The sequence below is a fragment of the Perca flavescens genome, chromosome 12, assembly GCF_004354835.1.
Source record: "Perca flavescens isolate YP-PL-M2 chromosome 12, PFLA_1.0, whole genome shotgun sequence".
Classification (NCBI taxonomy): Eukaryota; Metazoa; Chordata; class Actinopteri; order Perciformes; family Percidae; genus Perca; species Perca flavescens.
Genome location: NC_041342.1, coordinates 12331035 through 12358651, shown reverse-complemented (window position 1 = coordinate 12358651; position 27617 = coordinate 12331035). Strand labels below are relative to the sequence as shown.

The 27617-nt window shown below is 41.9% G+C and overlaps 2 protein-coding genes across 5 annotated transcripts in view; both read right to left on the bottom strand.

The window, feature by feature from the left end:
- Positions 1-14374, bottom strand: part of pik3r2 (phosphoinositide-3-kinase, regulatory subunit 2 (beta)) — a 40821-nt gene extending 26447 nt beyond the window's left edge. Inside the window, exons 1-2 of one of the 2 annotated variants that reach the window (XM_028592590.1) lie at positions 14126-14374; positions 5534-6428 (exon numbers count right to left, since the gene is read on the bottom strand). In XM_028592590.1, coding sequence (XP_028448391.1) covers positions 5534-5858 — 325 coding nt within the window. In that variant the 5' untranslated portion in view covers positions 5859-6428; positions 14126-14374. Of the gene's footprint in view, positions 1-5533; positions 6429-8110; positions 8171-14125 lie in introns of those variants that run through there. The other variant, XM_028592591.1, reaches the window with a different exon arrangement.
- Positions 14375-14928: 554 nt separating this feature from the next.
- Positions 14929-27617, bottom strand: part of mast3a (microtubule associated serine/threonine kinase 3a) — a 41399-nt gene continuing 28710 nt past the window's right edge. For all 3 annotated transcript variants that reach the window (XM_028593549.1, XM_028593547.1, XM_028593550.1), the window contains 11 exons: positions 27490-27591; positions 26679-26801; positions 26240-26352; positions 24614-24795; positions 22227-22348; positions 21939-22127; positions 21218-21441; positions 20727-20849; positions 20015-20151; positions 18376-18560; positions 14929-18254 (listed from right to left, as the gene is read on the bottom strand). In XM_028593549.1, the coding sequence (XP_028449350.1) occupies positions 17386-18254; positions 18376-18560; positions 20015-20151; positions 20727-20849; positions 21218-21441; positions 21939-22127; positions 22227-22348; positions 24614-24795; positions 26240-26352; positions 26679-26801; positions 27490-27591 (2369 nt within the window). In that variant the 3' untranslated portion in view covers positions 14929-17385. The remainder of the gene's footprint in view (positions 18255-18375; positions 18561-20014; positions 20152-20726; positions 20850-21217; positions 21442-21938; positions 22128-22226; positions 22349-24613; positions 24796-26239; positions 26353-26678; positions 26802-27489; positions 27592-27617) is intronic.

Below are 27617 nucleotides of genomic sequence, written 5' to 3'. Positions count from 1 at the left end.
AACAAGACATCCGCACTTTGCATTTTGCTGAAAAGCATTGCAACATTTACATGCACTAGAGTAGACGGGCTGTTGTCGACATTCTGCAGTAACCTGATTTCTTGAATGGAAATGAGAAACCTGGTTTCCTTAATCTGTGTAAGGGATTAAGAAAATAAACAGTTAACAGATACATTTCTGATAAAAAAAAAAAATCTGTACACTTAACTGGGTTTCAAATGAGAGTTTTACATGCATGCATTTGCATGACAAAGACTTTAGACTGAGACAGTATTGCTGTAGCAGCAGTGTGGGGTAAAGAAAGTTATTATCTAGCTATATCTAGCTGTATATAAATTAAATCCAAATGTCCGACTAAAACTCACACTGGCCTGACAGAACCTCCTGTAATTGTTCGAAAATGATCTAAAAAATGCTGGACCCTGGTTCAATTTGAAACCAAAACTACTTTATGTCATCAGACCAAGGTTCGGCTGTTTGGTCCGGACTGTGGTCCGCAGAAGGTTTCACACGTGTAATTTTGGTTCGGATCAAAATGAAAAGTCAGAAAATTCGTACCAAACGAGGTAGGTGGGAGAGGGCCTTTAAACAAAAAAGTCTGAATAAGAGACTAATAATAAGAGAATAATAACATTACTGAATATGAGTAATTTTGCACACACAATAACAGTTAGAAGAGTCCGCTTATCTCTGCTGTATCTTCCATTTGATACTGGGGGATTAAAATGTCCAAATCTTTAGGGCTGCAACTAACGATTATTTTAATAATCGATGAATCAGATAAAAAAAACAAAAGCATTGATTTACATCAACTCAATACATACATACTTGTTGTTTTAGTTAATAGTTGTGTAAAGGTAAGTAACCCAAATAGCAGATACAGACAAGACAGACAGACAGACACACACTTATTCATTAAATTATTACCATCATTGTAGTAAGTGCAAGTTAAGTTCATTTATACACCACACACTAATATATTTGTCAACAATAACTGATATGGGACAAAGCACATAATATATACATGACAACAGACTGAAAAATAAATGGGCCAAAAAAGGCGAGTGAATAAAACCATGTCTTTAGTCTTGCAAACTGTACCACCCCTGCTTTATTACTGTTATTACCGAGCTAACGCTAGCTTGTCATGCTAGTCAGCTGGATAACGAGTAAACAGCAGCACCAGAAGAGCTACTGGAGGGACGTTACGTTCCTCACTTCAGATCGGAACAGAAGTAGGATAGTGTAGTGACTTTACCCTGCTGTTGAACTCCCTTCCTCCTCATCAAGGACTCCAACATGTTTACGTTTTAGGTGCTGACTCATCACCGTGGTGCGCCCGTGCCATGCCGTGTCGCTATTGCTTATCTTGCAATTAACACGTTTTTGATTTATTTAGTGTGAAATGCTCCCACACCTTGGATGACTTAGGTCGTACTGATTTCTCTGCCTTCGCCGTGTGTTTCAGAACAACGTTACAGGTCTCTCCGGTCTCTCTCCGTATTTCCTCTACCCCCGCTCTGCTATTTTTTCTTTTCTTTTCTTTCGCTCCGCTCTGCGCCGCTCTGCGCTCAACTAAAAAAATTATTATTAAACGAATCGATAATTAAATTCGTTGCCAACTTTTTTAGTAATCGAATTTTATCGATTTTATTGATTCATTGTTGCAGCCCTACAAATCTTTATTAGTAATTTTTAGCAACACAATTGAGAACTATAATGTTCTATTTTTCTTCTGGAGATGCTCTGTCTTGGATATGGCTGGGTATCGTTACAAAAATTTCGATACCGGTACCAATGCCAATACCGTGACTTTGATACCAGTTCCTGAACGATACTTTTTTCGATACCAATTTTATAAAATCCATTTTACCAAAAAGAAATTACAACATTAAGGCACAAATCCTTTATTTATTTTTCAGCTCTTACTACGTGAGACTACTAGAGTTTTTCCTGCATGCCTCTACGACGTTTAATGTTAGACAGCCAATAACAAGCATTATGAGATCTTGGTAGAAGCATGCTGCATGCTTATTGGCTCACTGACACTGATGAGATTTACTCCTTAGGTATTGAAATTTGGTATTCTCAATACTAAGGAAGCAATTCGGTCGGTGCCTAAAATGTATTGAATTTGGTACCCTTGGATGGACATCGAGTCCGGTTCTTTTAAGGTAACATTGCATTTGCACCTCTATTCAGCCAAGCTAAAGTACTTAAGAACACATACTGCTCATCCTATAGTTCTTAATATGGTCAATGTATGGTATGAGGTAAACGAATATATGAACATATTGGACTTTCTGTCACAATTCAGGTTGATTCAGGTTGATTCAAGGAACGCGTGGATGTAAGGTTTTTAATATGTGCGATGTGTAATGCGGGAGTTATAGGTCTATCCTTGATTATAGCGCCACCTAGTGGTCCACATGTGTAATTTTTGATATGTGAGGTCTATGAAGCATTGTACATTTACCCTGATGAATCCAAACATGGTTCCATTAGACCACGCCCACTTTGAAGAATCAGTATACTATTGTAGGCATGGCTTCAGGAGTGGCCCTAGATGGTACCCGCCAAATATTGTAAAAATCTGATGAGGTGTTCGTGAGAAATAAACTTTTTGTATTTGTGGCGCCCCTAGAGAACAATTTTCGCCAAATTTGTTGGCGAGCCTCAGAGGGTCATGCCAAAGAAAAATCTAAAGACCAATCCTGAAAATGGCACAGCCTCACCATGCACGGTTTAGGCTGTAGCGACACATTTACAAGAATAATTTACCGAAAAATAATATACAAGAGGGTTCCCAGCACCCCTGGTACTGGGATCTGCGCATCCTTGCATACGCGTGATCCCAGCCCCCTCGGACTCGGACCCCTAATTAATGCTAAATTACTTATGAAAATTCAGCTACATGTTTAAGGATGGACGCTGGGATTAAACCTGTAACTTGGTCAACCTCCCTGATCACCAGGCACTGGTTCTGCCCCTCGATACCAAATGTTAGAATCCCTGCGAATATTAAATGGGCCACACTAACAATAGCTCTATTCACACAACGTCCAGGGCCTCGGTTCTTTCAGGGGAATGAAGATGATATTTGTAAAATTTGGCTTGACCATTTCTAATCTACAATGCACTTTTGGTGCTAAGCCAAGTTGCCCTTCCTTCAGCCACTACCCTGCCACCACCCCCCCCCCTCTCAGAGTTTCTTCTGGCCCTGTCTCTCCATATCACAGACACAAACGCCTGCTGCCCAACTGGTTTGTTTCACGGTCTATCAAACCACATGGATACTGTTGTCCTCCTCACCTGCCTCTACTGGAGAAAGTTAAGGCCTGTGCTTATTCAATAATACATCCCCTTCACTCTCAGTTTTTATTATATTATAGATCTCTCATAGACAACCTGAGACATTTGTGCTGCAGCTATGATAAGGATGATATGGAAAAAAGTATATATCACAATATTTTTGACCACATACATCAATGTCAATATTGCGGCGATATTGTAGGGTTGACTATTGGTGCTTTCACAAAATATAAATATTTTTGATAAAAAATCACCAATAAAGTGGATAAAATGACTAAGTGGGTAAAGGCAAATAATAAAACAGCTAGTAAGTCTGGTAATTACATGCAGCCTTTAAAACCAAGAAAATACAACACTTATGCCGTATCAGAATATTACAATATCCAAATTTTAAGATGACATCTAGCCTCATATATCGATATATTGCCCAGCCCTAGCTATGATATTCCCTGTTTTGAAGGACTTTTCATAAATAAATAAATAAATAACAGAAACAGAAAGTTGAATTCAAAATAATGAATTTGGATGAGGCTCAGTGTACTGTGCTGTACGAGATGAATAACCGTTTAGCTCAACCGGAGGTTATTCAGAGTTTACAGCCTACGTGCTCAGACTGGTACTTGGCCCATCTGTCATAAAAAAAAACACCGGGGAATTGCAGAGAATACAGTTTGACAGGGGAGGAATGTGTTGTTGTATATGAAGAATGATATAAAAACTTTTATTAATCTTTTGGCCCTTTTTGACCTTTTCCTCTGGCATCCCATACAAGGAAGCAATAAATTAACCAGCTGAAGCCAAAAGCAAGGGAGTGCTAATGAGGAGAAAATTATGGAAATCTTGTGTGGAAGAATTTTGGTAACAAATCAAAGTTTTTACTCAAAGTTAAGCTTACTAAGGTCAACCACTCCAAGCCAAGTTCGCAGCTGAAAGCAGGCGCTTACCATTATGAATAAATATGACATGCCTTTTTTCCCCAAACTCACAGGAGTAAAGTGAGGTGTGAAAGAACAGAGCAGATATCTCTGATTAAAACATGTGATTGCATTCCCTGAAATGTTTAATAACTCTCAGTTTGCATTAAATACAAAACACACCTGTTAAAACATTTCTTTTTCAAAATGTCGGTAAATAAGTGTAACATGCGAGTGCCAACAAATGCACTCAGATATCTAATATCTCTAACTTGGCCATTGCACAGTTGACAACAGTACTTGCAGCCCCTCCTGCCTGTGAATTTTTTACCCATAGTTGAGTAGAGGGTCAATAACAAGTCACAGTCAAGCATTTTTGTGAAGATAATCCCAGATGCAGTTTGGATGCCAAAGACACATGTTCATGTTGAATGTAAAGGGCGGCCACACAGACGGACAGAATCAATGCCAGACCTGTACAGGAGAGTCCAGTAAGTAGTTGGATTAGCCCTTTATTATACAGCAGAGTTTGGTTAGCTGTGCTTCCAAAGAGGTAAGGCTTATGACGTGTTTTAAGTATAGATTAAAGGGTCAGCTCGAGGTCACTGCCAAATGTGAGAGCCCTATCAAAACTCCCAGGGTGGTTGACCAGCAACACACCAACTGCACCAACTAACAGCCAATAGCTGTTATTAAACCTGTGTTGATGGTCTGGTCCTGTATTCAAAACGGTGTCAAAAAAAGAAAAACTATAATTGTTTTGATAAAAAAATAAATCACACCTCCCAAGAATAACGAAAGATCCAGAAATATTTATAAAAGCACAACACATGGTATAAATTAGCTTTCTGCATACTAGGGGCTTACTAACAAAATACAATTGAAAATGTTGGAATAATATATTATGTACGACTTTTCAATTATAATTTTGAAAAGGGCAGCATTTGTTTTGAAGAAAAATAAACACCTGCATACAGCAAAAGGTTTCTTTGAAAAACTCACAATAAGTGCTCCAAGTGCCAGCTTTATAATTTAGATACACCACACTGTAATTATTACAGTAAAAAGGCTCTGTTGTTAATTTACATACTGAGAAATCAACTAACTTTTTGTCCTGATCTCTCAGATAGAACTCCAACTTTATGTATGATATTGCAACACTATACTTTAAGGTCACCTTAAATTTTAAAATGATATCGGTCTACGAGCGCATCGTCATCCTCTACAATATATGACATAAATGGCAGTTACCGTGCAGCTACGCTGCTGAGAAAAACCATGTGACAGAGCATTATATATACACTTACACTTAGCTTGAGACGACTCGGGTCTTGGAGCAGCAGGGAGGGGTCGCTGGGACCTGGGTTGACTCGATGAGAGCGCCATCTTCACGGGGCCCACATACTCGACAAACGTCCCTGGGAAGTCGCCTCTCTGTTTGGTGCGCTCGTTGTAGCCGAGGAGCCAGCCCAGGCGCTCAGGCTGCTCCACGCAGCCCTCCTGGTAGTTCTCCATGGACAGCAGAGAGGCCTTGCTGACTGTCAGAAGGTCCCCAGGCTGCAGATCCAGGTCCTCTTCCTGGTCCTTGGTAAATGCGTAGAGCGCAAGGTACTGAAAACCTTCCATCGCCATTTTGTCAGGGAGGCAAAAATCAAAATGGCCGCTGAATAGAGGATTAGATGGTGCAGCCCGAGTCCCACTGCAACAACAGAGGTTCGCCTATACAGAAATCCTCCTCAGAAACCAAAAAGGCTGTCGAGTCACTAAACTCTGGTGTTGGTGTTGGTACGGTGGCTTAGGGAGTCGGTGGGGATGAGGGGAGGAGAGGGAGTCACCCAAAGCTTAGAAGCATTTTCAAAAGTCGATAAGATAGTGTTCTGCTACTGCTATGTCTGCAGAGGCAGCGGTTTCAGACCTGGCCGGTGTTGGTGAACTGGTGCACTTTCCTCAGCTTGATACCCCGGTTGAGCCAGATGATGGAGCAGAGGGAGAGCGTTGGCAACATGCTCTTTCAAGCAGCGAAAACCTGCTGGCTGTGGCTATTGGAGCAGCCCGGTAAAAGATTTTGCCAGTCGAGGGCCCTGCGTCATTGACTTTCCGCGGTCAAATCAAGTTGTCTGATTGGCGGAAGAGCGGGAAGGTCTTTAATCCTCTTCGGTTCTCTCAGGCTACCACATGTTCTGGACGAGGACTGTGACCGACCTGCAGGACACGAAACACCCCAAAAAATTAAGAAAAGGAAAAGAATATAACAAAAAACAAAAACTACAATCATGAAAAATACAAATTAATTGCCAATATCGTTGTTTGTATTCGATAAATAGCATAAGTGAAGCGGCACATATCTATGTGAAACAAAGCTTAAAGCGGTGCAAGAAAATGGCGAACTGCGGCAGCTCCATGCACTTGTGCATTCTTCAGTTAGGACAGAGAGATCGGATGATGCTGCTGCGTCATGACCAACAGCAGACTGGGTCCCTGGACAGCCTCCATTCCCTCCAATCTACATTCACACATTTACAGCCTGAACTGATGCATCACAGTTTCCACAGGAACGAGAAGTTTCACTGTGAAATACACGTCCCTCCAACTTACACAACAACACGTGCGATTTGCGGTATCCAAAGAAATCCATGCAAAATGGCGAAGAAAATGTTTTCGCAATATGAGCATGCAAAGAAAACTAACCTGCATCACGGCTATAGGGCAGAAACATGCAGACCCCTTTGCAACAGTTCCCTCTCCGTAGGAGAGAAAAAAGGCAGCTCTGTGTTACCTCAGAAATATTTCCGGCTTCATTCTGTCAAAATAGCTAAATCACACTTTGCCAAGTCTATTCAAGATGAGAATACCGAAATGCACAGTCAAAGCCTGGCACAACATCAGAAAATACCACTTAAAAGCAAATGTTTTCAAGCATAATATCACGCTACTTTGAGCCAATTGTATCATAGTTTCTATATACAGCAAAAAGGTCATTCATGGACCCATAACAAATATTCTTTGAAGAAGATGATTGCAAGTGCAAGTAAAAGTGCGCAATTATCACCGTATAACTAACGGCAACATAACAGTTTCAAAAGGCTGGATTTTATCATTATAAAAAGATTGTAGTAAACCAAATTAATCAAATCTATCAGACACACAATTAGAAAAATCCTAATTTAGGGTGCTGGGCACACTAGATTATTATATCCAGAGCAAAATATGGAAAAATAATGTATCTTGTTTGGCCATTTACGATTTGAGCGGGGGGGTCAATAAAATAAAAATGCTAAAAAGTTAAAATTCAAAATGGCAACTATACTGAGAGATGAGACAGGGAGCGAGGGAGAGAGAGAGAGATTAGGGTTTCCAGATTAAGTACATCTGTGGACCAACCAATGGTCCTGCTAACTCTCTAGACGGGATGAAGGGATGTCAGTGAGCAGATGGAGCAGGTAGAGAGGGATGGTGAAAGGGACAGGAAGGTGGATGGAGGTTCTGGTCTTGTATGGCAGGAGTGAGAAAGTACTTGGGGCAATTTCCCGAAACATCCAAATCCAAATAATCATAGGCCTGGTTCGTGAGGCCCGATGTTGTGCAATCATTTCATTAACGTTCCTGAATGGACAATGTTTTGACTGATGCATTGCAGACGCCTAAATAAAATTAGGTGAGAACATAAAAAAAAAAAAATCCACCTAAACCTCCGGTTTGCAGCTTTGTAAGCTAAAGTGCATGCTTCCGAACCTTGGTCTAGATTTTCCTCTCTCCCCACGACATTTTGAAAGCGAATGTACTGTACATTCACTGAAGACCATCGTGAGTAACAATATCATCTTTTTTTATAAAAGGTTTAAGAGTTATCGTGACAACAGGATGCAGCAGAGTGCAACACTCACCCCACTTTTGGTTCAGAGAGAAGCAGGACAGGCTCAGCGAGACTCTCGGTCCAACATCCTTCGAGCCGAGAAGCAAGAGGTGCCAGGCTAGACACGTGGCACTGGCATACCCAACCACAGCCCGCAATCCTCACACCACCATAACCCCCCCTCCCCACCCCAACCCTAAACCCACCCTCCCTCCTCTCTCCACCTGCTCTCCAATTCCCCCCCCCCCAAACACACACAGAGTCCTGCCTCCAACTGGCAAACCCCCCCCCATCCTCAGCCAGCAAAAAAGTCCAGTCGTTTTTCCAGTTGCCATGTTTGATTTGTTTGCAGTCAGAGCGCTGCTGCAGAAAAGAGGCAAAAACAAGATGAAGACGAAGTAAAAGAAAAAGCAGTGCGCAGGAAACGCTCTTCATTCAGAAATCCTTTTTTATTATTTAGTTCCAGAGTAGAAAAAGTCGTACGAGGTGAAAGAAGTGTCATCTCTGTTACAGTCCTGGTCTGATACTGTTGAAGGAGCTCACAGTTCAGGGCAGCAGCAGCAGCTGGCAAGCTCAGCGTCACTGGATCCATCCTTTTTTAAGACTTTTTATTCAGTCAGAGCAGAGAGAGCGACAGAAAGCAGTGGAAAAAAAAAACAGAGTGAGACTGAGAGACGGAGCACTTCGCTATCAGCGAGTCCAAACGGCTGAGGGAGACCACAGGAAAATAATTAATGAATAGGCAGCAAGTAATTCACTGTTGCTAGAGAGAGGGAAAGCTAATCCTGCACTCTGATTGGCTGCAGCTCTGGCCATGTGCTCCCCAGTCACTAGAGAAGCCGGGCAAATCAAGGAAATGTTCTAATATTAGAAAATGTATCTAGGCAGTGATCAAACATCTGACCCAAACAACCCTACCTTTTCCCACACACTTGACTTTTTTCATCTTTGCAACCGTCACGACTGCTTATCTGGGATGAAATGATGCTTTAAATCAAATGGAACTGACAAAGGAGGATGATGATGAAAACATAACATGGAAAAACTGAAGGCTGAGTGTGATTGGAGAGAACTTAATGAGTCATGTTGAAGTCGTGCAATGAGATGAAAGGAGATGTTTGTTTTGCTGAATTAACAGGATGATAAACGTCATAACTATATGCACTAAAAGAAAGAAAAATACATTCTGGCCTTTATAAAAGACAAGCACTGTGAGAAACCATGACAACATTCACTCCTATCTCTCTCTCTCTCTCTCTCTCTCTCTCTCTCTCTCTCAATCTCTCTCTCTCTCTCTCTCTATATATATATATATTTATATATTTATATTAGGGCTGCTCCCTCTTAGTCGATTAGTCGACTAATCGGTCATTTTGGTCTTAGTCAGCTTAGATTTCTTTAGTCGATTAGTCATGTTTGTGCTTTTTTTCATGCTGAATGACTTATTTCCGAGAAACGTACGAGCACATCTCTGGTAAACACAAGAATTAAAGTGGTGCTTTTGCATGACTCTTTCTACTAATCAATTAGTTGATAAAATTTAACTAGTGTTAGTCGACTAAGAATTTCTTTAATCGAGCACAGCCTTAATATATATATATATATATACAGATATACATATACACACACTTCCACAGTGATAGTAAGTAATTCTTTTGATTTCCTATTTGTTATTTATTTTACAGACATTTAACTGTGGGAGAAAGCGAGACCTAGATTGAACTCAAAATGGCATCTAGATTTTCCTCTGCTGTCTGCAGACATCAAAGGACTCTTGATGCGTTTAGTCAGCCAGTGGAGCTCTGACCTGTTCATTATACACCAGTATGCATAATGTAAAATGGCAAATAGGCTATTCAGAGCATCACTAACACAGTCAAGTCAGACAGGAGCTGTTGACATAGCTTGAAGACCAACAACCCATCTCTGCTTATGTGTTTAATCAATTGTTGATTTTATTTTGGTTATACTACGCTTGCTTTGTTTGTAATAGATATTGGTTTGAACTAAAATATTATTTTACTGCTGGTCTTTTAATATTAATTTGAAAACTATTAGGTATTTAGTTATTCATTTATACATACAATAACTTGCACTAAGAATTGACAAAATTTGTCGATAAACGGATTTTTTTGATTGGTAAAAAAAAGAAAAAGAATAACAATTATTGATTAATTAATTAGATTTTCCGAGCCAAAATGTCAAACATTGATGGGTCCAACTTTTCTCTGTTTTATGGTAAATATATTTGGGTTTTGGACTGTTGGACAGACAGAACAAAACAAAAATTAGACATTTTTCTCTATTTTCCAACGTTGCATAAGCTTAGTCTGGATCAATAGAAGTACATATTCAGGATAAATCACGCTGAAACTGGCAAGTTTTGAAGAAAATTTGCATCGTGCAACAAGGCAGTCCTGCTTGGTTCTTTAGGTGAATGATTGTAAGGATGTACAGAGAATATGCTTATGGCATTTTCTCTCTAACTGGGACATTTTGGGATCAGTTGGTGAGATTACTGTGGACAAAGTACACGCGGCGAAACACTGGTAAGAGTAAATGAGGTTTAATCATGTATCCAGTTAATTTAAATAGCTCACCTTACTGTATGGTGTGAACAGTTAACGTCATTTAATACTGTATGTGGCATTTCTTTAGCGGGGTTCCACCAAAACAAGTTCCTTCCAGAGACTATTTTGCAGAGCCACCGTCGCTGCGTCCGGAGCTGCAAGCGCCCAAGACGACTGTGATTGGTTTAAAGAAATGCGAACAACCCAGTCCGTTTTTTTCTCCTAACCCAGAATGTATGTGTGGTGTAGGCAGACCTTACTCCACAGCGCTGTGGAGATAGGTCTGGCAATGCAAGACTATGTTGGCTAAACAATTAATCATGACAGTAACTGGTAGATAAATTAAAAGTAAAAGTTTGTTGCAGCCCTAGACTATATATATATAAAATACTATACTACATATTAGAAGTGAGAGATATGGGATTTTATAATGAGATAATGAAAGGACAGCATACCATGTTATTGTACATTAATTAACTTTTAATTAATCAGTTAATTATGGATAAACTATATACACTGTTTCTTACCTCAAGCTCGGTGTCATTTCTGTACTGACTTACCGTATATAGGCTGCCAATAACTATATATCCGAAACAAGCTTATATCAGCCGATATACTGGCCTGGACAATTTATCGGTCTAGCTCTATATATTAAGTATGAAATTAGCTACATAAAAAAACTCCTCAATATATGTAGGCCTATGTAATTCATTCCTCCAATCTATCACCCAGCTATCGGCTACCAATGCAGATGAACAAGTTTCTCTGAAAACCTGAGGGTGTTGTACATCTTCTTTTCACCTTTCACCCTACCGCATCAATCATTATCATCAATTGGGACTTTTTTTTTAGTTACAGCAACAGTCACATGTATGTATGTAGGTCTGTGTAATTAGGTGAACCCATCATTTTGACTATTTCTTTAAAAGTTTAAAAAGGGAAACAAATGCCTTTGCAATTCCAGTCCAAATGTCAGCAGCAGTTCATCCCACGGTTGGGATTATTTTTCAAAAAGAGCTGATGTTTTTTTTTTATTTTTATAAAAAAAGATGAAATTGATTGCTGTATGCCTCAGGGACACAGTTTATGTATTTCATGCATCAAGAAAAGAAATAATGCCGTTTTCTGTTGTCCTTAAGTGACTTTCACCAAGGCAACTACATGCATTGTATAAAACATTTACGTGGACACAGAGTTATTGCTTTAAAGTGTATGTATGCATAGGCCCTGCTGGCGAGGAGCTGACTACAGAGCCACCACGCATGCAGCCTGGCCTCGGGCCATCTGTCCACATGGAACTGAAAAATCTACTGCGCCACAGGCAGCGAGGACAGGCCAACAACACAGGAGCTTGTGAAGACTACTTTTGCAGCATAAAATGGGGGCTTAGGCATTTTATGATTTAAGTTATGTTCACCTGAATTCTATCTGTCCTTAACGACGCTGAAAAGCTCCATTCGCTGAGTAGAAACATCTGTTACGAAGATTATGTAGCACTGAAACGGCACTGTTCTGAAAAGTCAACTACACCACGAGGCTATACAGTTAAAGAGGACTCACTGTATTTATCAGAAGATATAAGACGCAGGCAATTCAGCGCCTCAGCTAGTTTCAAACTGCTACCTTAAGTCCATGCAACCACAGATACATTTTAACATTTTGACTGCAACAAAGATATCAAATATGATAAACCTGCAAAATCTGCACCAGTTGAAAATTACCACAACCCTTTTTGCTGTGTAGTTAGCATGTAATTGGTTAATATGCCTCAAACTTTACGCATGCCCATTTACCCCTCACAAGTGCACTATAAATACATAAACCTGCATTTCAACCAATCTGTTACTACTGTGAAACACAGCTTTTATTTGGTAGTAACTAATTCAAATTAAGTGGCACCTACATCAAATTAATGTAACTTGCCAAGTGATGCATTTCTCTGGCTTTCAGTCTATCACTTGACATTCTGATACAATAAAAATGTTCTATGATGGAAATATTATTCCTGTATCATGGGCGAAAGCAGAGGAAAAAAAAAGTCAATAAGTCAGTGACATGTTCCCAACTCCTGTCAGCACTTCACAGCCATTGGTCACATCCAAGTGGACGTTTCCAAAAAGTGTATTACAAGTGAATAACCAAATTTGTACCCAGGAGTCCAAATAGGCTCATTTATCTCCCGGAAAAAGTTAAGGAAATCATACTTTTGTTATTTATCTTATAACCTTAAAGCCCATTAGATGTTTGGTTTTTCTTGGATACAAATCCCAGCTGAGTGTCTGCAGCATTTCTAACAAAGCCACATCTAAACTGTCCTTAAAGTCGTATTCTGCTGCTATTTCGATCAAAAAAACAGTTATACTGGGCCCCCCAGCTGAAGGACATATAACAAAAATAATCACAGCTGTACTGCGTCTGGTGGAACTTTTTATTCAGCCTCTCTGAGAAGTGACACTTTGGCATTTTGAGAAAGCTCCACTGCTTTTGGAAGTAGTTTTAACGTAAGCCCTGGCTGCAAGTCATTCTGAGCATTTTAAGATATTTAGAAGAAGAATGAAGGCTTCCCACAAGTCATGCTTCACATTGATGAAGCAGTATAATGGAGGATTGACGTTTGGTTGCATTATGCTGGATTCAGTAATTACGGGAGAGAAAGATGGAGTCTCCACACAGCTGAGTGTTATTATGCAAGTGGCACAATTTACATTAACTCCTTGATGCATGCTAAAATCCCCAAACCAGGGATGGATGTAACACACGCATATCATGTCAGGCCTTCAGCTGTGTTGGGCCTCCATACTGTACGGCAAAAGGCATTATAGCGTCACATATACTACCAATGTTATACACACAGTACACAGTGCAATGTATGTTGGCCTATATGTTGTGTTTAAGACAGTAGCCTAAACTTATTTTTATTTATTTTTTCAATTTTAGCAACCTCTAAACCTAAAAAAAAATACAATTGAATTTTAGCATTTAGCTAAGAAAAAAAAAACATCAACTTTGAACTCGGGGGTTTAAATTGTGCATAAATGGACAACTTTAAGAGCTACTAGCCGGTTTAAAAGTCCTCTTTCACCTTGTTAACTGGACATATTAAGAATGAACGACAGACATAAAAACAACAAAATAATTCAACTCTAAAGCAACTTCGGAAAAAGAAATGTTAATGTTTCAGTAACTTCACAGGCTCAGCGTTTGAAACACGTCAACTGGCGACAAGCCGCGAGCACCGAGCAACACGCTGCACGAGTAAACGTTAACGTTCACGTTACACAGTTTAGCTCAATTTGTACTGTTACTGCGCAAACTAAAATAAAAATAAACACGGAACAAATCTTGAGTTGAAACGTTTAAACTAGGGCACAAGTCAACAGCATGAAGCTGCGTACGCAAAGCACACTTGCAGCGCTTCCACCATTTTCCAGTACAGTGGCTGTACTGGAAATGTGCAATAACTTGGAAAAACTCACCCGCGGATATTTCTCGACTCTTCTCACTTTTGGCTGCTGCGCTTTAAACACTTGAAAGTAGCAGACAAGAATCCGTGTGGTGTCTTTATCTGCGGACAATAGCTTCTTGGTGTGCAATACATTTCTAGCAAACCTTCTGTTCACTTATAGCTTTGCCTTCTTTATTTCTTTCTCTCGCTCGCTCCTTCTTTCTTTTCCCGTTCATGACTCCCTGCTCCCCTACACAGCCATTTTCCAGCTCAGCACGGCGCAGAGAAGGGGAGTGCGTGGGAACTAATATAAAGAGCGCGGAAAGCGACGAACTCGAGCGGAAAAGTCCGAACGATTAGTGAGGGGTCACCAAATAGCCTCGGCCCACAATGGAAATTTGAACCTGACAATCTTAAACTGCAAGGCTGCTTTTTTCCCCCCCAACCGACTGTATCCTTTAAGACCTCTTTTATTGCAAAGAATCCTGTTCATATGAAACAGACTGCATGCTAAATCCGCGTCTGATCCCATGTTGAGTTACATTAGGAATACGGTCTTATGTCCCTTTTTACCATTAATATCTTACCTTTCTCTAAGCTTAAATATTATTTCAGCTCATCTACTTCTTCATACATTTCTAACACTGTGATTTAATATTGGAAAACAGTAAAAGGGACAACTGAAAAGGACAAAAGTGGATATTATCTGTGTATTTTAGTCATTTATCATACCTAGTAATCATTATTGTATCATTTATATGTGTTTATCAGTGTATAGAGTGCCATACCTGCATCAACTGTTGTATGAGGGACAAATGACAAGTACAAACGCACTGTTGTCCTGGACTTTGTAGTCCCTTTGCAATGCATTTATTTCAAGCACTGTTAAAGACAATTAAAAAACAAACAATGTTACACCAGTCTGCATCAGATACCCACATACGTAGGAATTTTACAAAGTTTGTCATTTGGGGACAAAGGGGTCAAATGGAGAGCAACAACATTAAACACACAAACACACAAATTATGGAGGATGACAGTTGAACACCCATTTGAAAACATGAAGCTTATCTCACACACACGCTGGCAAAAATAGAGATGAGAAGAGTCGCTTCATTTCGATATGTGATGATGACCCGCTGGTAATGACTGCTGCTGAGATCACAAGTATAACATGATGATACAACTTATTTTTATGATGCTATAGGAGTGTTTGGTTGGGGTAAAAAAAAAAAAAAAAAGATCTAATCCTAAGAACATACCAAGATGTATATTGCATCAGAAATACAGCGATAAGTCCTACACAGACACAGTTTTTCCCAAAGTACATGTTGATAGAACCACAGTTCAAGGCTTAGTATGTGCTAAACATCCATTATAAATTCCCACATTAACGGTTCCCTCACCTCTGTTAACTTTATTAAAACTTAAGAACAATGTCTTCTGTGTAACAAAATAATCTGAAATAAGACCGGGAGGATTTTTTGCTTACTGATCCAAACAGTTCCTGAACGAAAACAATACGGAGAACAAAAATACTAAATAAAGAATACACGCAGTAGCTGAAATCCAAATTTCATGTGTTCACATCTCAACAAAAATTGAACTTTAAAAGCTCATATCAGTGACTGAGCATCATATTTAAGAAACCAAGGCCCTTTGGATAAAATAACTTCCAAGAGCTTTAAAAAAAAAAAAAAAAAAAAAAAAAAAGTTAAATTGTGGGAATACAATATTGGGTTGTGAAGCATGCACAATCCTTTGAGGCTGATCGCACCATGAGATTAAGACCCTGCCACATAGAAGTGACATAATAGAATGTATCCGAGTCCATCTACCCTTACAAGGTCACTTCAAAAAGCACCATCAACAGTTGCTATAAGGTCCACCATTGTTTATACAATATACATCAACAGCGTAGGTTATTATTACTGCAACAAGACTTGTTTCCATATCAAAATATACAAAAGGATATCACCTTTTTACTCATTTCTTCATCTACTCAGGGCCTCTGGTTGAAATCATTCCTTTTTTTTCCCCCTCTATAATAATTTAACAAAAATCATCAAGTCCACACACATATTTGCACTAAAATGTAAACATTCATTCATAACACACATCTTTTTTTTTAAAAACAGCCAAAGAAACTAGTTTTGGGAATCATCCTTGAAATATAAATTTGCTCTAACTGTTACACGGCTACTACACATTGTGCAAACACTTCAGCTAGACTAGGTTTGTAAAAGGAGCTGGACGGAGGCTTGATTCAAAAAGGTATTAGGAGGACAGAGACAACGGCCTGGGTTCCCAAGGTAGTCACAAAGCTTTATCCACACACCAGTATGTTGATTAGGGTTAGGATTTAAAACACCGCTAGGAGGACTGACACTTTTTTCACAGGACAGACAGAAAGTGGAAGTAGAGTGCATGCATGCATGACACACATTCTTATGTACAACTACAGTACCTCTTTTTAAATGGTTCCTATGGCTAAACCGTGCTTTGGCACCACACCTAGGCTTCCGTCCATTGAGATTGTTGATATTTCTGTCATTTCCAATGTTTATACAAGACCTGCGTTCGGGATTTTATGAGTCCAAACGGTCGCCACCGCAATCCGTATGATAGAGAGGCAGCGCAGAATAGCTTCTGAAATTCTATTATACATTAAATGTCGCAGGACACACGCAGCAATTTTGTTTCAAAGACCCAATCTGAACACGAAATAACACCCAGTTCTTCAGGCATTGAGGTAAAAAAAAAAGAAAAAAAGAAAACATATTTGTATATGGTACAATATCGATTGATGTTACCTGGCCTTTTCTGCACCTGCTGTAAAACTCATCTTCTGTGCAATTCCTGAACTAAGAACAGCTGAAGCATCCGAGGCATTTTCAGCAACATCCCCCCCAAACAAAAAAGATGAGCATAAAAAAAGTCATAAATAAGTTTCTTCATTTAAACCAAAAGATATTTACAAAATACATCAGTTGCAGGTGCCACAGTGATTTGAGAACCAAGAGAGAAAACAAGCAACTAGGAAGTAAACATAGTTTGACAGTCATTATTCTGTTAACAGTGTTGCAGGATGCATATATATTACTGAGAAACATCGATGTTAACTTGTTCTTCAGTCTTCAAGCAGTTCCTTGCGGTGATTTGGGACTTGGTCACAGTTTTCCGGACACGCATGCAAGGCCTTCAAATGTAGGTACAGTAGCAGGTCGAAGACTTCACTTCACTTTCCTCTCGTCTCTTTATTGACCGGTCGTCCCTGGCAAAGGGACTAAACTAAAACCTCTCTCTGTCTTTTGACTTGGCTTTCTGCGGCGTTGTCGTACCCTGTGATCCTCTTCCTTCCGGCTTCACGGCGGATTCCGACTGGGCCGAGTTGATCCAGGATGCCTTGAACGCCTTGGGCTGCGTGACGGGAGGCGTCGGGCTCGGCGTCGCCTCTCTCTCCTCCAAATCGTCGAAGCTCACTTCCTGCACGGCCTCCTGTTTCTTGAAGGAGTCCCTCCGGTCCGACAGCGCCAGCTTCCTCATCACCACCACCTCGCTGGAGTGGTGGTTGCCGCCGCGGTGTTGCGGCGAGGCGGTGGCGCGGTAGTGCTCGCTGCCCCCGCCGCCTGCGTCCTGGTGGCCCCTCTGCCCGCCTACGTACAGACCCTGGCGGCCGTGCTCACCCACGCAGACGAACCCGGTTGCGGTGTCCCCCTCCAAGTCCTCCAGCCCCTCCCCTTCTGACAGCGGCACCTCCATGGTGTGGCGGCGGGTGCTGTAGGCCTTCCGGTCGCCGTGGTAGCCCCCCGTCATCTTGTCTCCTGTCAGCTTCTCTGCTGACTGGACCCTCTTGAGGAGCGGGGAGCGTGGCGGTTCCGCGCTGCGGGGACGCACGGAATGGCGGGTGATGGTGGGAGGGGACAACGTCTTGCCGTGGAAACCCTGTAGGGACTTGGGGTGACACGGGAGGCAGGACGGAGAGCACTGGGGAGAGAGGGGCTGAGGTGGCGGGATGCAGGCCAGCGGCGAAGGAGGAATGCTGCTCGTGGACTTGCAGCGGCCAGCTTTGGTGTAGCGGCCCAAGACGTGTAGGGAACTGGGACGGGCCTGTGGTACAGGCGAGTTAGGGGAGCTGGAGCAAGGAGAAGAACTTGAATCTGGCAAAAAGAGAAAGCTTAGCATTAGTGGATATTTTTAACACAGAAAACATAAGACACACAAAGAGGCCGACAGAGCTCCCTTTTGGGGATGCAGATGACGCCTGGCATCCTCACTCACCTCCGGAGTGATCAGGGGCAGGGGAGCGACAAGGCGTAGACGGCCCAGGAGAGAGACTCTGCGTGGGGGAGCCGGAGAGGCTGTCGCTGGACGACTGGTGGAAACCCGAAGAGAAGCTACGACTGCTCTGCATGGGCGGAGGAGGCGTGTGCTTAGACAGCTTCTTCAGGATGCTGCGGCGGCGACTGCGCAAGAGAGAGGTGTCAGGTAAAGGTTCGGTCTGTAATATTCTTCTTTGCATGCTTACTTGAGTACAAAGACTCTGTCGCAGTGAGCCAAAGTTAAGCAATAGAGGTAAAAAAAAACAAACAAAAAAAAGCCAAAGAAAAAGACGCAACTTTCAGAAGCTAAGATCCATTAAATTGCAAGTCATAGAACTGGAATGTTGATCAAAGCTTCATCAAACTCTCTCTTTTGAGTCATGAATGAGCCATTTAAGGTCAAAGCAACAAATACGTGTGATTTTAATCCGATGCAGTTCAGACGGACCAAATTGTAAGAAACAGACTTGGAGAATGGGAATGTATGACTGTTAACTGTAGTCACTCGCGAATGAAGTCTAAGGGCCCTATTTTAACGATCTCAGCGCATGGCGTGAAGCGCCTGGCGCAGGTGCGTTTAGGACGTGTCCAAAGGGTTGTACTTAGAGTCTTCATTAATTCATAGGTGTGTTTTGGGCGTAACGTGCAATAAACCAATCAGAGTGTCATCTCCCATCCCCTTTAAAAGCCAGGCGCGTTTGGACCTTGGCGCATCGCTATTATGATGGCGGATTTGCACCATAATATTTTTATTTGTAGTCTTCTGCATGTGTGTGCACTGCTGTGCGTCCCTGTGTGTGTGTGTGTGTGTGTGTGTGTAACATGCATAGTGTGTGCGCGCTGTGCATAAGCCTAGGCACATTTTACTAATGCACTGTTAAAATAACAATGAAATGCTGCGCTGTTGACTTTAGACCAGGTTTTTGTTGGTTAATGGCGCGATCACTTCCCGCTGCCTCAAGATAGCAATACGCCAAGAATGCACCTGAACACGCCTCCCTGTAAGACCAGCACACCCATGGGCACAAAGATGGGCGCAGGTGCATTTGCTGTTTAAACGACGCGGGTGCTGGGCGGGAAACTGTGAACTGCGTTGGTCTTAAACTAGCAAAGACACTTGCTTCGGGACAAAATAACAAAACAAAAAAATTGCCGGTGCAACACAGGTGACTTCTTACTTGATGGTTTTATTGCTTCGGGCTTTGCGCTGCGCTGGGTGCAAAATAGGGCTCTAAAGCGTGATTTATGGTTCTGCGGAGGCTCCACGCCGAGCTTTCGCCGTAGCCTACGTAAGTGGCCTGGTGTTTTTACTTGTGCGTTGGTGTGTGCATCGAGCCGGCATATATGTGTGTGTGTGTGGGGAGTGGGTGATAGAGCTGGGGGGAGAAAGTGAGAGAGTGGCGGTGATTAGCTTCGGAGCGAATACCGACTCTAGAGTCATAGTGAGAGAAACAAAGTGTCTCCCCTTCGCAAGTATAAATCAAGCTTTAGTTGTCCATCTGAAATCTAATATTGAGCTTCAGACAGGAGTTCCAAATTTCTAACAGTAATGCTGCTGCTTCGTAGGACTTCTTTCCTGGGATACTCCCCTCATTTACCTGTCTTGACCGTCCTTCCTCTTGCTCTTCTTGCTGCGCCGGGCCATCTTGGCCTTGTAGCTCGCTTTTCTGGCAGGGCCCACCTTGATAGAAGTGTTCTCCAGTGCAGTAGTCTGCAGGGTCACCCGGTTGCCACTCTGTTGAACAGATCATTAACATAAACAACTATCTATAAGGCATGCTCTCTTAGGCTACATCTACAATACCGCATTTTAATTTTTTAACCGGCATTTTTAATACAAAAAGTGGTTACACTTTAATTGAAGGTATCTACATAAGAGTGACATGACACTGTCATGAACATGTCATAAACATTATAAACAAGTCATAAAAGTTTATGACATAACGCTTCTTTTAGTAAGGGTCATTCGTTTTTTGTCATGACAAGTTATGGTTAGGCTTAGGGTTCATGTGTCATGTGTTCCATGACAGTGTCATGTGTTCCATGACAGTGTCGTGTTTTCATGACAGTGTCATGTGTTCATGACAGTGTCATGTGACTCTTATGTAAATACCTTCAAGTAAAGTGTTACCCAAAAATGATCTCTGTCCTCACAAGCGCTTAGGCTCCGTATCAGAAATGATCTCCGTCCTTTCACATGACCATTCGCATACACTTTTCCCGACTTAAACACGTTGTAATCACCGGCATATACAAGATATATGGCGAAAAATAATGTAAAAAAACAAAAAATGAAAGTTATTCTTGTACCTTGAGCAGGAGCTCCACCACCTCAGTGTGGACGAGTCCCTGGACCGACTCCCCGTTGACGTGAGTGATGAGGTCACCAGCCCTTAATCCTGCCTCGTGGGCTGGACTGCCTTCCTCAACACACTGTGGACACAAACACACAACCAACCTCAGATTCAAATTACAAGTCACGCAACCACCTAATCAGCCGTTGCCATGACTGACAGTGTTTCACCTATGCAATTACTACAACCAATGTGACAAATAAACACTAACACATGTATGCACAGCATCAGATAAGTCAAAGTGCATTCATGAAAACTGAGTTAATTTGGCGCAATAATTGAGTCTTCATAGTCTTGATTTTGAAATCTGACCATCATGAAAGCCGTTTTAAATTGTCATTTTTAGAACTAAAATGTGCACGTTTCATAAATACACTCTTTATTCGTTGAATATACACAATTCTTCGTACAGGCTTAACGGCACCAGCTACGGCTGAGGACACGTACCCAGACCATGTGGTGAACAGTGTAGACGTCGGTGTCTCCCATGTAGACTCGGATTGCTCGCAACGCAAAGCCAAACCTCTTCCCGGAGCTGTGGATGACCACGGGAGGCCTGAGGCAGCTGACGCTGACAGAGAGGTCCCTGCTGGGGGACGAGTCTCTGGACGAGGGGTTGGACGACAGGGACAGGGAGGATTTGGGACTCGTAGGAGGACCCGCTGAGTCGTCTGGATCAGGAGAAGAAGGTGGTAAGAAAAGGTCATCAGATGAACGTTTATGGATAGTATGTCTGATATTTTCTTATATTTTTACATCATTCGGTATTTGATAAAAACTACTTCTATTAAAAAAAAAACATAATAACAATGCTAAACATTGAGGTTATTCTACTATGTGTGATTCTTTTGTTAGTAGAATTGAAATGCGTAAACATTATAAAGACATGACATTTTCTTATCTTGGCCACAGTATTGGTATTTGTGGTTTGTGTTTGTTGTGTAAATTACACAGCATCAGACTGTAGAGGGCACTATAAACACACAAATAGTCTTAGCAAACGGACAGACTACAGCGGTGCCTCTACAAGACTTTATTAAAAAAATTAAAAAATAACATGATTATGGCTGGAATTTTAACAGCTGAATATACAGCAGCATCAATAGGAACTAGTATAAGTGACAAAAATAATATAGATCATAGAAGAAATTATTATCACCCTGTCTACCTGGGGTGATGATGAGGGACAGGCCAGAGACAGAGGCAGACTTGGGGACCTTTCCAGCTGGGGATCTGGGTTTCTCCGGGGTCTCCAGCTGGTGGGCGATGCGCCGGGATGCCCCTCTTCGGAAGGACGGCCGGGTGCCTGTGCTGTTGCTCCGGAGCCGAATGCGGCGCAGGTTGGACACCATTCCGTCTAGAACCAGGGAGGCACGCAGCGTGAGCCCTGGCATTTCGTAATTGCAAAACTTACAGGAGAAGAGAATACACAGTGGTCCGCGTTTGGCAGTCTTACCTTCCTCCTCGGCAGAGATGGCGAAGCGAGGCATGAAGTCCAGGCTCTGGGTGCTGTTCATCACCAGTGGGCTGGTGCTGCGCTCTGACTGGGACGAGCTGGACGAAGCGCGGGGACGCAGACTGCAGGGAAAACATGCAGGATTTCAGTAAAACATGTATATGAATGTACAACTATGAGTGAGTAACCAGCATTTTCCTGTGAAGAACTACGGAGCAATTTCGGATAAAAAAAAAAAATTAATACATCCAGTTTTACCCCATTTGTTTTAGTCTGCATTGCATTACCATACGTGCAGGTAAATGAGCTCTGGTATGTTTCCTCAACCAGCAGTTTCTTGGTCACAGTCTCCGTTCATTAGTTTTAAAAACAGTTTTTATCGGCTAAAATATATCACAATTTTGTCAGTTGAGGTTAGTTCAGTCTTTCGTGTCTTAACAGTCAACTCTATTCAGGGTCATAGGGGGACCTGGGGCCGTTCCCAGGATGCACTGAATGGAAAGCACAGACCCTGAATCTGCAAAAAATGCCTTAGAGCAATGCAAAAGCCTAAAGAAGTCAACACACATACAAACTCAATGTAGAAAGAATCAAACCTGGGTTACCTGGAGCTACAGTGTTAACCATTTAGAATGAAATATAGTATTCCAAAGGTTTATTACAATATCTCATAAAAAAAGAGGCTAATTTTGAATATAAAGTGCTTCATAGTCAACAAGAGAATATTACACTTTATATACAGTGAGGAAAATAAGTATTTGAACACCCTGCTATTTTGCAAGTTCTCCCACTTGGAAATCATGGAGGGGTCTGAAATTGTCATCGTAGGTGCATGTCCACTGTGAGAGACATAATCGAAAAAAAAAAATTCCAGAAATCACAATGTATGATTTTTTAACTATTTATTTGTATGATACAGCTGCAAATAAGTATTTGAACACCTGTCTATCAGCTAGAATTCTGACCCTCAAAGTCCTGTTAGTCAGCCTTTAAAATGTCCCCCTCCACTCCATTTATTATCCTAAATTAGATCCACCTGTTTGAGGTCGTTAGCTGCATAAAGACACCTGTCCACCCCATACAATCAGTAAGAATCCAACTACTAACATGGCCAAGACCAAAGAGCTGTCCAAAGACACTAGAGACAAAATTGTACACCTCCACAAGGCTGGAAAGGGCTACGGGGAAATTGCCAAGCAGCTTGGTGAAGAAAGGTCCACTGTTGGAGCAATCATTAGAAAATGGAAGAAGCTTAACATGACTGTCAATCTCCCTCGGACTGGGGCTCCATGCAAGATCTCACCTCGTGGGGTCTCAATGATCCTAAGAAAGGTGAGAAATCAGCCCAGAACTACACGGGAGGAGCTGCTCAATGACCTGAAAAGAGCTGGGACCACCGTTTCCAAGGTTACTGTTGGTAATACACTAAGACGTCATGGTTTGAACTCGTGCATGGCACGGAAGGTTCCCCTGCTTAAACCAGCACATGTCAAGGCCCGTCTTAAGTTTGCCAATGACCATTTGGATGATCCAGAGGAGTCATGGGAGAAAGTCATGTGGTCAGATGAGACCAAAATAGAACTTTTTGGTCATAATTCCACTAACCGTGTTTGGAGGAAGAAGGATGATGAGTACCATCCCAAGAACACCATCCCTACTGTGAAGCATGGGGGTGGTAGCATCATGCTTTGGGGGTGTTTCTCTGCACATGGGACAGGGCGACTGCACTGTATTAAGGAGAGGATGACCGGGGCCATGTATTGCGTGATTTTGGGGAACAACCTCCTTCCCTCAGTTAGAGCATTGAAGAAGGGTCGAGGCTGGGTCTTCCAACATGACAATGACCCGAAGCACACAGCCAGGATAACCAAGGAGTGGCTCTGTAAGAAGCATATCAAGGTTCTGGCGTGGCCTAGCCAGTCTCCAGACCTAAACCCAATAGAGAATCTTTGGAGGGAGCTCAAACTCCGTGTTTCTCAGCGACCGCCCAGAAACCTGACTGATCTAGAGAAGATCTGTGTGGACGAGTGGGCCAAAATCCCTCCTGCGTGTATGCAAACCTGGTGAAAAACTACAGGAAACGTTTGACCTCTGTACTTGCAAACAAAGGCTACTGTACCAAATATTAACATTGATTTTCTCAGGTGTTCAAATACTTATTTGCAGCTGTATCACACAAATAAATAGTTAAATCATTTTTTTTTTTTAGATTAGGTCTCTCACAGTGGACATGCACCTACGATGACAATTTCAGACCCCTCCATGATTTCTAAGTGGGAGAACTTGCAAAATAGCAGGGTGTTCAAATACTTATTTTCCTCAAGGTATTACACGAGGGCTGGCTGTTATTCTTTTCCTCATCATTCTCTCACGTTTCATGCTCTCACCTCCCCCTGTGTCCATCTGCTCTCCTGTCAGCACTAGCCAAGTGTTTGTGTCCATCGCCAGGTGAGAGGACTCCCCTGCCCTCCCATCGCTCCTCCTTCTCCTCGCTGTGGCTCCGCTCCGACGACGACAGGCTCTGGTTGGACGGCGTGGAGGTGGACAGGTGCTCTGTGCTGCTGTACACCTAGAGTGGAAGGAAATGGAAAAGATGTTTAATCAAGATACCTGGTGGACTGTTTCCTCAGAGTTAAAGGTATAGTGGAGGATTTTTTTTTTCCGGGTGGATCATCAAGACTATTGGTCCTCCTGGTTGTCAATCATTCTGGTGATATGTTTACGTAAGGCCGTTGTATGTGCACGTCCCTAGCTTTCAGGTGTATATGTGTTGTGAGCTTGAGCTACGGTTTCAGCCATTCATTGAAGCATTGAAGCTTTTGGGAGAATATTTCACACGCTGGCGTGCGCTAAAAGCACAGGTTGGGCTTCCCACTGATGCCTCAGTCGTGAAGTTTCTACTCCACAGGTAAAGTTTGGCATGCTATTTGGAGAAATCCATTTAAAATCACTGCTAGTAAAAGTTGATGTAAGCTATGATTAGCGATGCTAGCCCTGGCACAAGTCACACACCGCGCACACACGGTAAACCTCTCAATTTGTGAAAAAGTGCAAATCTTCTTTTGGAAAGTAGGCTTGTATGAGCCATGCCGACAGCAACTTGTAAACAGTGCACTCGTGCACACGTTTAATAGGCGTTCCCTCTCGGGAGCAGGCAGAGTGTTGTGCATGTGCATTTTTTCAAAAAGTACAGAGGGCGGTTCTTTTCTAAAATTCAGGAAAATCCTCCACAATACCTTTTAACACCAATGTTTTATTTTATCAAAGAGAAATTGACGTAAGGTATATCTTTTAATGATATATATATATATATATATATATATATATATATATATATATATATATATATATATATATATATATATATATATATATATATATATATATATATACACACAGTGCTAAGCATACGTGAATCCACGTATGACTAAAAAGAGGAATAAAAAAAGAATCATCTTTTGGAAATTGATCTTAATGCCTTAATTAAAAAAAAAAAAAACCTTTAAGGACACCAATTTTCTTTGTGAATGAATAATGTATCCTAAATAAATAAATGTTCTTCCTTAAAATAGAGGGGGCATAAGTAAGTACACCCCTATGTTAAATTCCCATAGTGGCAGGCAGGCCAGTTATTTCATGGATCCAGGATACTATGCATCCTGATAAAGTTCCCTTGGCCTTTGGAATTAAAATAGCCTCTAATCATCACGTACCCTTCACCATACCTACAGATTGGCATGGAGTACTTTCCATAAGATCATCTCTCAATGCAAATCAAACCAGCTATTAGGCTAACTGAAATAAAACCATGCCAATGTCTAGGTATGGTCACAAAGAAAATTGGTATCCTTAAAAGGTTGGATTTTTCCTCTTTTTTAATTAAGGCATTAAGATCAATTTCCAAAAGATGATTTTTTAGTCAACTTTAGCATGGGTGTGTTCACTTATGCTTAGCACTGTATAGGCGAGGAAATAATCAATAGGTGAAGACCAAAAAAAAAGCAGAGCCGTACCTTGCTGAAGCGGTGAGCCACAGAGGAGAACTGTCGGAGCTCCAGAGAGGATTCATCATCGTTGGTTTCATCATCGTCATCTGAGTCCAGGTGACAGTAGCGCTCAGATCGGGCTGTAGGAAACACAATGAAAACTAAAAATGATCACCAGGCATTACTGTAAAATCTGGTCTCCGTCCCCCAAAAGCATCTTCATTCTGACAGTCCTAGGCTTGTCCGTGTGCGTGCAGACAGAGATCCATATTTGTATTGTAGTTAGGTGAGTCCATACTAGATCGTGTGTGTGTGTGTGTGTGTGTGTGTGTGTGTGTGTGTGTGTGTGTGTGTGTGTGTGTGTGTGTGTGTGTGTGTGTGTGTGTGTGTGTGTGTGTGTGTGTGTGTGTGTGTGTGTGTGTGTGTGTGTGTGTGTGTGTGTAAAGCTAACTGGTCTGCCACGTACTGTCAAAGTAACTGGTGTCATCCTCAGTCTCTAGTTGAGGTATGAATTCAGCTTTCTGTCTCAGGAGGCCGTTCCAGTCCAGACCCAGGAAGAACATGTGCATTTTCACCTCAGTGGTTCCACCTGAAGACCAAAAAAATAAATAAAAATCAGACAAACAGATTTAGCTTTCATGTCTGCCCATCTTAGGCCTGGTTCTGCTTCATAGCTTCATAGTTTGGGACCAGTGTCTCCCTTGATCCCTTTGACATACTCAAGTCAATAGTTTCTGGAGCTTTTACTGGTCAGCGCAGCCTTGTTTACCACAGCTCTGCCTCCCTCCAGACGTTGCCTTATTAACTCTCACTATCACAGCTTTGATGTAAACGTAAAAGTGTGTTTTTTTTTGGATAATTTCTAGATCAAATTCAGCCACTAAAATGGCTCAAAAGCTCACAAAGTGCTGAGATACTGTATTTTAAAGCGACACTAGAGATTTTTTCCCTGCTTCGGTCCCCCTACAGGTTGGAAACAGAATTGTCCATTACATTACATTGTCGAGTTCATTCGAACTACAGATCTGCTTCCCGATCTGGCAAAGTTGCATAATGTCATGTAGTGGACAATTTCGCCTCCAACCTGTAGGGGGACCGAAGCGGGAAAAGTTCTCTAGTGCTGCTTTAAGGTGAAAGAGCAAATTTAAATATTTTCAAAACTCTACATTTCTCCACATCCAGCAGAAGGTCACTGTGCTGTGCAACCTGGGAGCTAGCAAGCTATACTCCGGACCTTGTTCACCCATTCATCATCAGTCACACTGCCACCAACCAACCTGTTCCCAGGCGCTCCAGAGGGCTCTGTCTCAGCAGCCTGGTGATAAGGTCCTGGGCATCAGCTGGCAGTGCGTCCTCCCCTTCTGGCCAGATGATGTCATCTACCATTGATCCAATTTCAAGGGGT